The 15,525-nt window shown below is 43.9% G+C and overlaps 2 protein-coding genes across 2 annotated transcripts; both read right to left on the bottom strand.

Annotated features, from left to right (window-relative positions):
* Positions 1 to 12,138: 12,138 nt before the first annotated feature.
* LOC106330633 lies at positions 12,139 to 12,855 on the bottom strand. Its single transcript, XM_013769073.1, has one exon. It carries the CDS (start codon positions 12,853 to 12,855, stop codon positions 12,139 to 12,141), a length of 717 nt encoding a protein of 238 aa, XP_013624527.1.
* A 103-nt stretch (positions 12,856 to 12,958) lies between these two features.
* Positions 12,959 to 13,888, bottom strand: LOC106330634. The gene has a single exon (XM_013769074.1). It carries the CDS (start codon positions 13,886 to 13,888, stop codon positions 12,959 to 12,961), a length of 930 nt encoding a protein of 309 aa, XP_013624528.1.
* Between the last annotated feature and the right edge of the window lie 1,637 nt (positions 13,889 to 15,525).

Below are 15,525 nucleotides of genomic sequence, written 5' to 3' on the forward strand. Positions count from 1 at the left end.
TTATCTGAAACTTTTGGAATTATGACATCGTATTTAATACAAACGATTCACTCACCCACGATGATGTCTTGAATGCATTGTTTGGATCTGAAATGTGGTGCGTATTCGATATAAATATATAAATATATGTGAGTATTCCTCTTTTTGGACTCATCTTCTCTTCATTTCTCTTACAGCATACTAATCAAGGTATTTATGGCTAATCAGAAGGTTTTCATAGACGCAGCTTCAGCCATTATTAGCAGCGGAAGGAAATCACTTGGTGGCTGACGAGGGAGGACATCAATTGGCGGTGGTGGTGGTGGTGGTCGGCGTTGGTTTGTGTAGCGGGTGCGTGCACCTCAAGTCAAGTTCTCCAATTCAGTTTATCAACATCATAATAAACGGTCGTCTTGGTGTTCATATCAAACGTGTCATTGAACTCTTATATGAGGTTTTGGCTTCTTTCTTTCACCTTTTGTATGTGATAATTTTATATCATTCATATATGTGAAGTTGAATTTGATTTGTTTCTTGCAGACAAGGCAAACCTTTACACCAGAGTGATAGACCATGGATTTGACCCACTTTTACCCATGGTTTATAAGTGTTTTAATTACTAATTATTAGATTATAGAGTCTATTTAGAATATTTATAGGATCATGAGTGATTTTGAGGAAAGTGATGATTTTGGAGCATTTTGGAGATATTTGGAGTAAGCACCCGAGATAGCCATCGAGCTCGACCATCGGTCGATATTGAAGAGGAATAATCGATCAATGTTCACATCTTGACATCGATTGACAGCGAAGCGCGCAGAAAGCTCGTTTGGTCACAGCCGACTTATAGCCGAAGTCTTCACCAATTTACAAGATTACCCCTGACGAGTTTTAACCTAATTATATAAGCTATGCCAACATGTTAGAGGCAAAGTGTGCTTTCTTGTTTTACTATTTTCACAGCAAAGGTTTTTTAGGATTTTTAGTAGATTGGAGAGAAGATCCAAAGTTATTTGTGATTGGAACTCCATTAATATCTATCTATTATTCTAATGCAGTTTTCAGACATATTTGTTGTTATGAACTGCTTGGCCATGTCTGAGTAGTTCTCTTGTTTGATTTTAGGGTTTAAATAGGTTATGAGGGATTAGACCCAACTATAGATTGCTAAGTTGTGGTATTAATCATTAGGATTGTCATTAATGCATGTTTCTAGATTAGCTACCTAGAACTTGCCCTAGGATTGTTAGATATAAGCGATAGCTTTCATCTCATCCTGAAACCATTCTAATTGAGCTAAGATCTTGCTAAGAGTAAGGTGAGAGCTGATCTAGTGAGCTTAGTGAGCACATTCAACCCGCGCATTAACTCTTGACCAATAGCGTCGATCGATATCCAAATAGAATAATCGGTCGACGTTTCGAATAGTGCAGCGATCGATATTTATATAGAATCATTGATCGACACTGGTCAATAGACGAACCTAGAAAGCGAGAGCCTAGTAGTTCGTTTATAAGTATTGAGCTCTACAATATCATGCATGCAACTTGTTAGACATCTATAGGATTATAATTCCAAATTTTCTGAATAAAAATCCTAAGTCTAGCTATTTCCTTTTAAGCACCAAAACCTCAACCAATCAATCGAGCAATAACTTGCTCAACAACTGCAACTTTACATTTAAATCATTAAACCACTTTGCTTAACAAATCCAATTAGATTTATTAGGTTCCTTAGCTCCTTGTGGATTTGATCCCTAAGTACTACAATTGAACTTCTTATTTGAAAGAGTAATTCACTCCTTATGGTAATTTGAGTAATATCAAATTTGGCGCCGTTGCCGGGGAATTTTGATAGCCTATTAGATTTGATTCTTGTTAAGTTTAAAACCACTTTCTGACAGAAAAAAAAAATTTCTTGGCTTTTCAGGTACATGCCCAGCAGTACCAGAAGCAACAAGGAAACTCAACTGCTATTCTCATCAGGTCCTCCAAGCTTGGAGCGTTCAATCCACAAGGAAGTATGTTCCTCATCGATCGACAACAACACCTGTTCGTCGCTCGATTTTCGTCAGCCACCGTCGACCCAGGCACTAGTCCTGTCGACCGACGCTCGCTCACCACTATCGACCGAAGACACTCATCTTCCGTCGACCGACATCTTCCATCCAACATCGATCGATACTTCAGTCCGAACATCGATCAATACTGAGCCGCAAGACATGGTTGCGACTTTGATTCTTGTATGTGATGAGTGAGGAGACCTGCATGACCAGGAGGGTCATCTGCGTAATGCAGCAGGTCAGAGGATAAATGCTCAGGGGGCTGCAATCCCCGAGTCTGATACTGATGCTACAGGCACTACTCTACCTGTAGATGAGGCTGCTCGACCTAGAACGTTGGTTGACTACAACCGTCCATATCAGTTCTACACCAACAGATCAGCCATTCGTCCTCCAACTATTCAGAGGGGGAATTTCGAGTTGAAGCTGCAGTACTACACACTCGTGGGACAGACACCCTACTATGGGTTATCTCACGAGCATCCTATGGACCATCTGGAGAGGTTCGAGGATCTTATATCTGCTATCAAAGTCGAGGGAGTCTCTGAAGACTACCTCCTATGCAAGCTCTTCAAGTACTCACTTGCTGGAGATGCTTCGCATTGGCTTAAGCAGTTACCACCAGGATCTCTCACATCTTGGAGCGACATCAAGAATGCATTCTTATGCAACTTCTTTGATGAAGCGCGTGCTGAAGACTTGAGGAGCAAGATTGCTACTTTCACTCAGGAGCCCCTGGATCAGATTCAAGTCATATCAGAGAGACTGTCCACACCATGGATTCAATGAATTATAGTTGCTCAGTACTTTCTACCGAGGCATCGCGGTGCAGTACCAGATGGCTCTTGATGCTTCTAGCAATGGGAACTTCAACACCAAGAATCCAGAGGAGGCTGTGAAAGTGATTGAGAACTTAGCATCCAGCAGCAGCACCAAGAACACTGACTTTGAGAGGAAGAGATCTGCCACCATTCTTGGGAATGATCAGATGAATGAAGTGAAGGCAAAGCTGGGCAGTGTTCACAAGCTTCTCAGGAAGCAGGTTTGCTTGGTTGAAGATGCAGAGGCTGTGGACACAGAGGGTAGAGCAGAGGAAGAAGAAGAGGTGAACTTCAATGTTGGAACTGGGTTCCAAGGATCTGGAAACCAGGGTGCAAACAGAAACTCCTATGGAAATAGGGGTAATTTCAACCAGAGTTTGCAGCACCAGAAACCCTACAGCAACAACAGAGGTTATGGAAATTCCTACTACCAGAAGCCATCACCACCTACTCAAGAGAGCCAGATTGAAGAGATGCTTGACAGAGTTCTTGAGGGACAGCAGCGCATGACGGTGGACTTCAATGGGAAGATTGATTCTGTCTACACCAACCTGAACAAAAAGTTTGAAACTTTGAGTACTCATGTGAAGAAGCTGGAGATGAAGGTTGCTCAGACAAGAGAAACTGTTAAGACGCATGAAGCCTTAACAAGAGGGGTAGGAGATGATGTAATGAAGCACCACGTGAATGCCATCAAATGAGATGATTTCTGGCAAGTGGTGAAGCAAGAGAAGCTGCAAGAAAGAAATTTCGAAGTAGAAAGTTCGATGAGCTTTGGCGGATCGCACTGGTGTCGATCGACGCCGGACTTTGAACTCGATCGACGGATTTCAATCCAAATCGATCGACAGGCTCTCCAGAGCATCGATCGGTGACACCTACGGAGTCAACCGCATCTTGCAATGCCGGGAGGATTCTGACTCACGAGGAGTTCGCAGCAAGACACCCACATCCGCCCAGCCCTGTTTACGTCAAAATCGATCGACATTCAGATCCTCCCGTCGATCGACAGCAAGAGACCGCCATCGATCGACAACCTCCAGCGACCATCGATCGACGAGCACCTCTTACATACCGAGTGCAGATGCAAAAGATAGATGTTGCACGTCTAAATGCACTCAGGCCCAAACCCAAACCTTCAGATAACCCACCAGAGACCATCAAGACACCTTCGGATGAAGTCTTTATTGATTCTTCCTAGTCCTTTTTGAGTCATTACAGGTCTGGAGTTGCATTGGATGGGATATAGACCAGTTGGAGGAAAAGAGGAGAAAAAGAGTGCAAATATGGAGTTTTTCACGTAGAGCAGTCTGACGACTGTTCCTGATCGAGCGGAGCACTCGAAGTGCATGTTCCCGCGGCAGAGATTTTTATGGAAACTTCTAATATTTCGGGATTTTCCGTAATCATCCCAATTTTCTCTCTTGCAGCCGCCAGAGACCTGCAATATATCTTTTCTTATTTTATATTATTATTCTACGCTAGTTTTTACACAAGAAACCATTGGAGACTTTTGTACTTGAAGATTTGCTACCTTGAAAGGGAGAAGGCTTCATCTCTCTCGTCTTGAGAAGATTTTTGAACCCTATCTTATTTACTTATTGATTCAGCATGTTTTCTTCATATATTGTCTCTGTGATTTCTCTGTTCATGGCTGAGTAGTTCACTTGCTTAGTATAGGGTGTTAGATCCGTGAGTTAAACATAGATAAGTGAAACCATTGATTATCTTCATTCATAACTGTTTTTAATGCTTGCATTAAACTGGCCGCTTAATGTTAGATCCTAGGTTTAACATGTTCATTAACCGTGTAATAGGTTGCTAGATCGGTTATGAATGAGCATTGCATCCCTAATCAGCGAAAGTAGATATTAGGGTGTTTTGTGAACATATCGAACTTGATCTCTATTGCTTGCTGTCGCTTCTTGATCCAAACGATAGTTTAGGTATCAAGATCGATCAGCATAAGGAGCAGTACCACGACAATGGACTGTTCTACTTGAGTGATCCAAGTTCTAGACTTGCTCTTAATTGAACTTGAATAATTGTTTGGTTCACACTTGCTTAACACCCGATCAAACCACCCTAGGCTAGCTCTTTAATCACTTGAAAGCACCAAACCAATTTGTTACTTGTTCTTACGATTGCTCAACCTTTTAAACCCCCATATTGTTTTAGCTTAATATTGATCCCATCAAGATAAAGTGTAATCGTTGGTGTGGGAACCGAAATTCGCACTGTCGATTTCCGTTTAAATTAGGAAAGTTAGGAAAACCCTAATTTCCCAGAGGTCCCGGATATCTGCTAAACCACACGCCAAACAATCAAAACACGAAATAAAGACGAGAAAAATAAGAAATCGTAAAAAGAGAGCAAAAAGAAGTCTTATTCTGAATTTGCGTATGAGCGTTTACAACTGATAGACCATGGATTTTACCCACTTTTAGCTATGGTCTATAAGTGTTTTAATATATATTTACTACTATATAGAGTCTATTTAGAGTATTTACAGGGTCAGGGACGATTTGGAGGAATGTGGTGATTTGGTGTCTTTTGGAGCCTTTTGAGTGTAGAGCTGCACAGACGCGTTAAATTTCTAGCTATGGATGGAGACCTTCCGACCATTAGATTGAGCTCATCTTTTGACACAAGATAGATGTTTGAGTTATCTTTCCAATGCCACCGGTGTGAGGTAAATTAGCATCCTGTAGCAGAGGTTATTGCCGTTTTACTGGAGAGTGGTCAGTCTGCCTCGCGAGAGAAAGCTGTCGAGGAGATGAAGGACTGTCGATCGATGTAACAGCATTGGTGTCGGTAGACAATGATGTCAGAATATGGGCTGAGCATTTTTTATGACTGACTGAAGCCCAGAAGCAACCACAAATTGCACGAATACCCTTGGACGACCAGAAACCCTATTTATGTTATTTATAAGCCATTGTTGACGGCTACGCTATCTAAGTTTTATGTTATTCATAGTTCTAGGTTAGGAGAGAAGAGAGGAACTCCTTCAGAGTCCTCGTGGAACTCCATTGTTTTGGTTTTATTAATATTTTATGTTATTCATCTATTCATCTATGATTTCTGTGACAAACATCATGCATGAGTAGATCCACCTGCTAGGTTTAGGAATTTCTAGGGATTTGAATGAATTTCTGAATTATATGAATGTTAGGATATCTAAAGATCTCTACATCAGGATAGCTTGTAATACTAGGATTTAAAGTAGTTGGAAAACCACGAGAGTGTGACTAATTGCTTGAACCTAGAATCATAGGACAATTGAAAGGCACGAGAGTGCAATCAATCAACAGAACCCAAATCCTGCTGGATTAGATACCTAAGCGCATACAAGAGTTGGTCTAGGAATCTAGTTGAACATAATCGATCAGATCGATAACGCTTGCCTAAGGCAGTGTCGATCGACGCTTATACCATAGCATCGATCGACACTCAATCTGTAGCATCGATCGACGCTCATACCATAGCATTGATCGACGCTCGATCTGTGTTAACATGCGAGAGCTGAAACACTGAACTTAGTCAATAGATTAGACTCACGGCGAGAGCTGGTTGTCTTTTGCATTAGATATCAAGTTCTAGAATCAATCCTTAGCATCTATAGTTTAGAGTTCTAATAACCTGAATGAAACCTTAAGTCTAGTAACCATCCTTCCATCAATAAACTCATTGCCAAGCTGAACAATTTTCTTGTTCAACTTGTTTACTGTTTACTGCTTTGCATATCTTTATTTACTGCTTTAAACCTATTAGCATAGCTTAATCAAACTGATTAGATTTATTTGGTTCCCTAGCTCACTGTGAATTCGATCCCTAAGTACTACAACTCGACCTCTTATTTGAGAGAGTATAAATCACTACTTAGGGTAATTTGAGTGATATCAACAACAAGGTAGGAGCCTCGGCTACGAGAGCTATCGGCGAGTTTCCTAGTTCTAATAACCTAAGACTGCAGAACCTAGTTGAGTCGCAGCTCGAAATAACAAAAACGGAAAGTTGCCTAATTGCTCTAAGTGCCAAGTTTGCTCTGGAAAAGTTCCTCAAGTGCCTCTCGCCTAGGACTCCTTATATACTCCCTCCAACGCCGGTTTGAGCTTTCCTCTTCTACCCTTAAGCCATCATAACTCAAAAATGGAGATACTCCATTTTTCGCGACTTCATGATTATCCGCGGAAACTTAACATTTATCTGCGGAAATTTGACATTTATCTTTTCTTGCGGACTAAGTATAAACCGCCATAGTATCTATGGGTTTTTCCTTAAAAAATTGTAAGTGGGTTTCTAATCACGTTCTAGACGAATTTGGGCTGTCTTTCGACTCGAAACGTTTATTACGATTTTTATCGATAAAACTAAACTTTCCGCGATTTTTATCGTAAAGTTTAAGTGATAACTCCAATAGATGGGAGTGAGAAATGATATGGCTGCGGTACATAAGAGCTAGCATTAAGGAATTGATGAGAATGCACGGATTTGGGTCATACCCGTTGATTGACGTTCGAGACAGTTCGGTCGCTACGTAGTGACCTGATCCGCGCTGGATTGGTCGCTACGTAGCGACCGAATGAATGGCTTGGTCGGTTGCTACGTAGCGACCGACCGAGTGGCTTGGTCGGTTGCTACGTAGCGATCGACCGAATGGATTGGTTGGTCGCTACGTAGTGACCGACCGAGTGGCTTGGTCGGTTACTACGTAGCGACCGACTCGTTCGCCGGTCGGTCTCTACGTAGCAACCGGCTCGTTTCGGACCGGTTGCTACGTGGCGACCTTGTTTGGATCCTTTTCCGATGTTTTATGAAGGTGTTCTTGGACTATGGGAGTTTAGTTTCGATGGATCAACCGAGATTAGTGCAAGATTTCTCCGCAAAGTTCCTTGTAAAGATTTCTTTACGAGGAATACTTTTCGTAAAGACGTTCATGCTGACTTTTACGGATATTTGGATGTTAACTTCGTTGTGTCCGTTTTTGACCCCAACAGTTAGCCCCCACAGTCCGCTCGAATCGTGGATTGTCGTTGAGATTCTAGCGTGCGGTTTGGCGAGTTAGGCAAGATAGGTAAGTCAGACGGAGTTTACATTCAAAATTCCGTGGAAGAATATCGACGAAGGAATATATATATATAATAAATCAAAATCCTAAGCTCATACTTCTATAAGTAGTGAGCTCCCATCTTTCATTCCCTTCACACCTTCCTCTCTTTCCAAATTCTCTCTAGCTTATTTTCTCACATTAGCTCTCAAGATGTCTTCCTCCCAAAACGACAAGAAGAGTTCTGATGCTGAGATGGTTGAGGCCTCCTCTCAGGCACCGGAGTCAACCCCTTCCGACAATGCTCCAAGTTGTGTCGCCAACTTCCTTTCTTTCCGAGAGAAGATGGCTCGTCGTAAAGCTGAGAAGGAACCTCTCCACGTTTGCGCCGAGCCTCCGTCTTCTCCCGCTCCGGTTGTCACTCCAGCCATCGATCATGTGGTTCAGGCTCCGCAAGATGCGGGGGAACAGTCTGGGACGGGCATTTTATGTCTTTTGGATGCCTCGGCCCAGCCTTCTGGTTCATCTACAACTCCGATCGTTGTTTACGCTAAGGAGAAGGTCACTGAATCGATGCCTCCGCCTCCAACCAGAAAGGAAATCATCCTGGTGTTGCGTGCTCCAGTGCTAATCCGGCTCTTCCAGCGAGGAGTCGGAAGAGGAGGTGTACGACGGGCAACAATGGGGAGCCTTCGCATCCGGAAGGGTCGATCCTGGCATCGAGACTTCGTGGAAAGGTTCGTTCTTTACTTTGGCTTTTTATTCTTAGAGCGTTTGATTCTGTTTAGCCATGTTTTGCTTTGTATCTCTAATTGTTATCTTATCTCGCAATTTGTGTTGCTGATCGGTGGGATGATCAGCGAATGCGGCTCCGAGGTCGGTCGACTTGTGAGAGATATGACAGAGATGCAGGGAAAATTATTTGAGTCTGAAGCCATGCTAAAAGCTATCGAGGATTCTCATTCTGCAAAGGTGTCTAAGCTCGAGGTTCAGATTTCGGAGCTCGAGAGGGACCTTGGGAAGACGGCGAGTTCTTTGCTTAAGGAGAAAAAGGCTAGGAAGACCAAGTCCTTGGTGGTACGTCGACTTCAGCATCAGATTGAAAGTGGTGAAGGGTAGACGAACCGTGGGATCGAGGAGGCCAAGGATGTACTGCGCGTTGAGTTCCAGGCCCGTTTGACGAAGATCTCCGACTTTCTGGGCTCCCTCGAGTGCATTCGGAGCAGGGATTTGGCCCTGGCGACTATCGATGGTGGGATGGCTGTGGTTCAGGTACTCCAGGGTGAAATGCCTTCATCCTTAGAGGCCGAGGAAGCCAGGTTATCCGCTTGCAAGGGAGGTCGGGCGGCCGTGGACAGGAGTTTCGACCTGATCTTGGCTGACCAGAAGTCCGAGTGTTTCCTTCCGATGTGTTCAGAAGACCCAGAGGGACAAGATCCTGCGGTCGGGGAAAACGGAGGCGGTGCGGCCCCGAGCTTGGACAAGGCTATGGGTGGAGGGGAGGTTTAGATTCCAGATGACGATCAAGGTTACGATCTCGCTTGAGAGATTTTTTTTATGTTATGAATTAGTACTTGCTATGGCCTTGTATGGCCATGTTTATGTTTTGGGACTGGCCGCTTCTGGCTTTGAATCCCTGCCGCTCTGCGGGTTTTAATGAATGGATGAAAAGTTTGCGTTTAAATGTGAGTTATTTGGATGGTGTAGAAGGAAGACTATGAGTTATCATCTCATACCTTTCTCCGCGGTGAGATGCTAGATTCGTGATCCGTTTCGAGAGTTTTCCGCAAAATCCTAATTTTGCGGGATATCTGAGGACGTTAAATGTAAGCATAGAGGCATGTTTAGGATCTCGTATCTTTGATATCATACCTTGAGATGTTAAAGACCAGTGTGATGGGTTTAGGACAACACCTAGGTTTACTTTTGGTTTTAGGGGGTGCGATGACTAATTCGACTTACGTATCCCGTTACAGTTTTGACCTGATTTCATACCGATTTAAAGTCTACGATAGGTTCTCCGCTTATATGACTTGTCTGGTTGGAATCGAGCATCTCTCCAAGGACAATTTTTAAGTCTCCTGGAAGTGCTGACCAAAATTTTGGATTTCTTTTATAGCGCTATTACCTTTGTGTCGGATGTATAAGAGTCATCTTTGTGAGATGGCTTAGTCTATTTAGGACGTTGGGAGTTCGATGTGATCAGCAACGAACTTGGTGGTAGACTCTACCGTTTGGATCTTCGCGAAAAGTACGTGTTTGAGAAGATGTTAATGCGTATGATAGTTCCCTTCTTTTTGAGACCAGGATTTCGTCTATGCGATGTCTGGTGGGAAATAGTTTCTTAGGCGTTTTTTGCGACGTCTCGCAATGCCAAAGGTTGATTTTTCCCTAGTGACTGGTGAATTTGCGAGTTCTTTTAGGACTCGAATATAATTTGTGGACCAAAGATGATCGTGCGGTTTTGTGGTATTGTTGCGTTGGAAAAGTTTTAAAAATATCGAGTGCTATGTCAGATATTTTAATCTTGGGAGTATACGAGTATACGTATACATACCCGCTCTCCCCCTTTTTTAGAGAGAGGGACACCTGAATTTGTCTTTCGACAAACTGCCTACGTACCCCTTTCGGAGATCAAGCCGTCTCGTAGTTCAGTGGTTGCAAAGCGATTTGTTTAGTGATTATATTTTTTGAGATGCATTGCGTTCCAAGTCCTTGGAATTTTTACGCCTTGCATGTTAGCTATCTCGTAGGAACCCAGTCGAACGACTTTTATGATCTTGTAGGGTCCTTCCCAATTTGCTCCAAGTTTTCCTGCGTTTCGCTCAGCAGTGTTTTGGAAGCCTTTGCGCAGAACTAAATCTCCTTCGTTGAATCGGCGATTTCGAACGTTGGAGTTATAATATTTTGCGGCTGCATGTTGATAATTTTGAATTCGGACGAGCGCTCGATCCCGATGCTCGTTGATGAGGTCGAGATTGTCTAGGAGCATGGCGTTGTTGAGCTCTTCTCGTTCGGGAAGTAATCTTCTTCGGACGCCTGGAAATTCGACTTCTGCGGGAATCATGCATTCTGTCCCGTATACAAAGGCAAAAGGCGTTTCTCCCGATGCTCGTCTTGGGGTCGTGGGGTCGTGCGAGGTGACCAGAGGACGCCATCAAGTTCCTCTGCCCACCTGCCTTTTTTAGCGTCTAGAAGTTTTTTAAGTCCATCTAGAACGGTTTTATTGATTGTCTCGGATTGACCGTTGCATTGTGGATATCTAGGTGTTGATTTGTATAATCGTATCTTCCATTTTTTGCATAATGCTTCGAATCTGGTGGAGATGAATTGAGATCCGTTGTCAGTTACGATCTTGAAAGGAACTCCATGTCTACAGATAATGTTTTTCCATACGAAATTTTCAACTTGGACATCTTTTATACTTGCGTATGATTCCGCCTCCACCCACTTTGAGAAGAAATCAATGAGGACTAAGAGGAAACGCTTTTGCTTTGAATTGTGAAGGGGTCCGACGATGTCCATGGCCTAGCGCATGAAAGGATACGGTGACATGATGGAAGAAAGAACTTCTGCTGGTTGTCGGATGGTCGGAGCATGCCTTTGGCATTTTTCGCATTTTCGTACGAATTTCTCACAATCTCCGATCATCGTTGGCCAGTAGTATCCGTGGCGTTTGATCCTCACTGCAAGTGACCTTCCACCGGAATGGTTTCCGCAGGATCCAGAATGGACTTCTTCCATAACTTTTCTCGCCTTTTCTCCTTCCAAACACGTCATGAGTGGTCCGGAAAATTTTCATTTGTAGATTTCCCCGTCGACTGTTACATAACGCGCGGCCTGGGTTCAGATTTTGCGGGCTACCCATTTTTGGGAGGTAATTTTCCGTCGATGATGTAGGCTCGAATCGTTTCCAGCCATGGCGTATCGTAGTCGTAGTCGGATAGTTCGGATCTTTCTTCTGGCTGTACTGCGACCTCCTCTACGTCGTCGTCTTGATCCCTGATGAGGTTGACAATGACTGGTGGTCCAATACTCGGGTGTTCAATGAATTCGACCAGAATCACTCTTTTAAGACCTGGATCTGAACTTGATGCCAGGGCCGCGAGAGCATAGGCTTGGACGTTTTCAGAGCGGGGGATTCATGTGAGAGCGAAACAGTCAAAATCTTGAGCTAGATTCTGGACCATTTTGAGATATGCATCCATTCTTTCATCCCTTGCTTCCTATTCTCTGCTATATTGACTTGTGACTAGCTGAGAATCACAGTAGGCATGGATGTTGCGTATCGTCAATCCATGAGCTAATCGTAGTCCTACAATGAGCGTTTCGTATTCGGCCTCGTTGTTGGACACGTGAAATTCCAGTCTAAACGATTGTTCTAGGATTTCACTGTTTGGTGACGTGAGGTGAATTCCGATGCCCGATCCTTGCTTAGATGACGATCTGTCGACGTAAAGAACCCATGTCGAATTTGGTTCCTTGTTAGTCACGATTCCCGTCGGCAGCTCTACCAAAAATTCTGCGAGTACTTGGGATTTTGCACTCATTTTTTGTCGGTATTCTATATCGTACTCACTTAACTCGACTGCCCATTTGGCTAGTCTTCCCGACTGGCTTGGACTATGCAAGTACTTGGGATTTTGCACGCGTTTCAGCTGCTGAAAAGCATTTTCGCACTCTTCTGACCACACGAATTTTTTGTTCCCCCGTAGGATATCGTAGAAAGGTAAGCATTTATCCGTTGATCGCGAGATGAATAGGTTAAGTGCTGCGACTCTCCTGGTTAATCTCTGTACTTCCCTCCTGTTTTTGGGCGAAGCCATCTCGATCAGTGCATCGATCTGTTTTGGATTAGTTTCGATACCGCGGTACGTCACTAGGTAACCGAGGAATTTCCCCGACGCTACGGCAAATCTGCATTTTGCCGGGTTAAGCTTCATGTTGTGCAAGTTTAGTCACGTGAAACATTCCTCAAGATGAGACACGTGATCTTCCGCATGGAGGGATTTGACAAGCATGTCGTCGATATAGACCTCCATTGTTTTACCAAGTTTTTCGGAGAATATCCGGTTTACGAGTCGTTGATAAGTTGCGCCGGCGTTTTTGAGGCCGAAGGGCATCACCTTGTAGCAATAAGTTCCGCGATCTGTAATAAATGCAGTTTTTTTCGCGATCGTCAGGGTTCATCATAATTTGATTGTAACCCGTAAAGGCATCCACGAAGGGTAAGATTTCGTATCCCGCTGTTGCTTCGACCAATCGATCGATGTGTGGTAAGGGGAAGCTATCCTTTGGACAGGCTTTGTTAAGGTCATTAAAGTCAACACAGAGTCGCCACTTTCCGTTTTTCTTCTTGACCACTACAGGGTTGGCGAGCCAGTCTGGGTACCATACTTTTGTTATTGATCCGACTTTAAGCAGTTTTTCGACTTCGTCGTTGACCGCAGTAGCGCGCTCAGGTCCCAACTTTTGTCTTTTCTGTTTGACTGGTTTGAAGGTTGGATCGATATTCAGCTCGTGGCAGGTTATGTTGATGTCAATCCCTGGCATGTCTTCCGCAGCCCAGGCGAACGCGTGGAGATTCTTTTTTAAACAAGTTATGAGCTTAGTCCTTAAAGGTTCATGGAGCTTGGCTCCGATCTCGATGCATCGTTCGGGGAATGCTTCGTCAAGACATACTGATACCATGGGTTCGCAGGTCGGCTCGCGCTTTTCTTCTAGGATCTCAGATTTCCGCAATTGCCAGAAGATTTCCGCAGAATTTTGTTCTTGGGCTTTTTTGTCGGAGGCCAACTTTTTCCTAGGAGTGGTCTCGGAATCCGATTGTTTTCGTTTTAATTCTGCGGCAAAGCAAACTTGTGCCACCCTCGGGTTTCCCCATATTGTTTCGATTCCGCGAGGGGTTGAGAATTTGAGGCAAAGATGATACGTTGATGGAATTTCCTGCATAAGTTTCCACCATGGCGTGCCCATGATTTTTTCTATGGTTCCAGCTTTGACTATGAGGTTAATTGACCAGAGTGAGCCATAGTGGTCTCCCCTGAGAGTCCTACTAGCGGGCTAGGGTTTTCTGCGATTTCGTACGGGTCAATCTTCATTCTTTCGAGGGTGCTTTTGAAAATAATATTAGCCGAGCTTCCAGTATCGATTAGGACTCTCGCGACGTCGATGTTCTGAATCGTCAACTCGATGACACGGAGATCGTTGCGAGGTTTGGTCTGGTTGACTATTGCTCTCCCCTTAAAAGAGATGACGTCCGAATAGGTCGAGTCCCGTATGTTCTTTCCATCGTCAATCGTCATATCTGATTGGGCGTTTTGCGGCTGAGAGTTAGATTGATCCGTAACCCCCACCCCTCCTTCTAGCGTCAAACTGTGGGAACCGAAATTCGCACTGTCGATTTCCGTTTAAATTAGGAAAGTTAGTAAAACCCTAATTTCCCAGAGGCCTCGGATATCTGTTAAACCACACGCCAAGCAATCAGAACACGAAATAAAGAGGAAAAAATAAGAAATCGTAAAAAGAGAGCAAAAAGATGTCTTATTCCGAATTTGCGTATGAGCATTTACAACGAGGTAGGAGCCTCGGCTACGAGAGCTGTCGGCGAGTTCCCTAGTTCTAATAACCTAAGACTGCATAACCTAGTTGAGTCGCAGCTCAAAATAACAAAAACAAAAACAGAAAGTTGCCTAATTGCTCTAAGTGCCAAGTTTGCTCTGGAAAAGTTCCTCATGTGCCTCTCGCCTAGAAATCCTTATATACTCCCTCCAGGGTCGGTTTGAGATTTCCTCTTCTACCCTTAAGCAGTCATAACTCAAAAATGGAGATATTCCATATTTCTCGATCTTCATGATTATCCGCGGAAACTTAACATTTATCTGCGGAAATTTGACATTTATCTTTTCTTGCGGACTAAGTATAACCCGCCATAGTATCTATGGGCTTTTCCATAAAAAATCGTAAGTGGGTTTCTAATCACGTTTTAGACCAATTTGGGCCGTCTTTCAATTGAAAATGGTTATTACGATTTTTATCGATAAAAATAAACTTTCTGCGATTTTTATTATAAAGTTTAAGTTATAATTCCAATCGATGGGAGTGAGAAATTGGCTGCGGTACATAGGAGCTAGCAATAAGGAACATACGAGAATGCACGGATTTGGGTCGTACCCATTGATCGACGTTCGAGATAGTTCGGTCGCTACGTAGCGACCTGATCCGCGCTGGATCGGTCGCTACGTAACGACCGAACGAATGGCTTGGTTGGTCACTACGTAGCGACCGACTTGCTCGCGGGTCGGTCGCTACGTAGCGACCGACCAAATGGCTTGGTCGGTCACTACGTAGCGACCGACTCGTTCGCGGGTTGGTCGCTACGTAGCGACCGACCGAGTGGCTTGGTCGGTCGCTACGTAGCGTCCGACTCGTTCGTGGGTCGGTCGCTACGTAGCGACCGGCCTGTTTCAGACCGGTCGCTACGTGGCGACCTTGTTTGGATCTTTTTCTGATGTTTTATGAACGTGTTCTTGGACTATGGGTGTTTAGTTTCGATGGATCAACCGAGATTAGTGCAAGATTTCTCCGCCAAGTTCCTTCTAAAGATTTCTTTA

Source organism: Brassica oleracea, chromosome C3, assembly GCF_000695525.1.
Source record: "Brassica oleracea var. oleracea cultivar TO1000 chromosome C3, BOL, whole genome shotgun sequence".
Classification (NCBI taxonomy): domain Eukaryota; kingdom Viridiplantae; phylum Streptophyta; class Magnoliopsida; order Brassicales; family Brassicaceae; genus Brassica; species Brassica oleracea.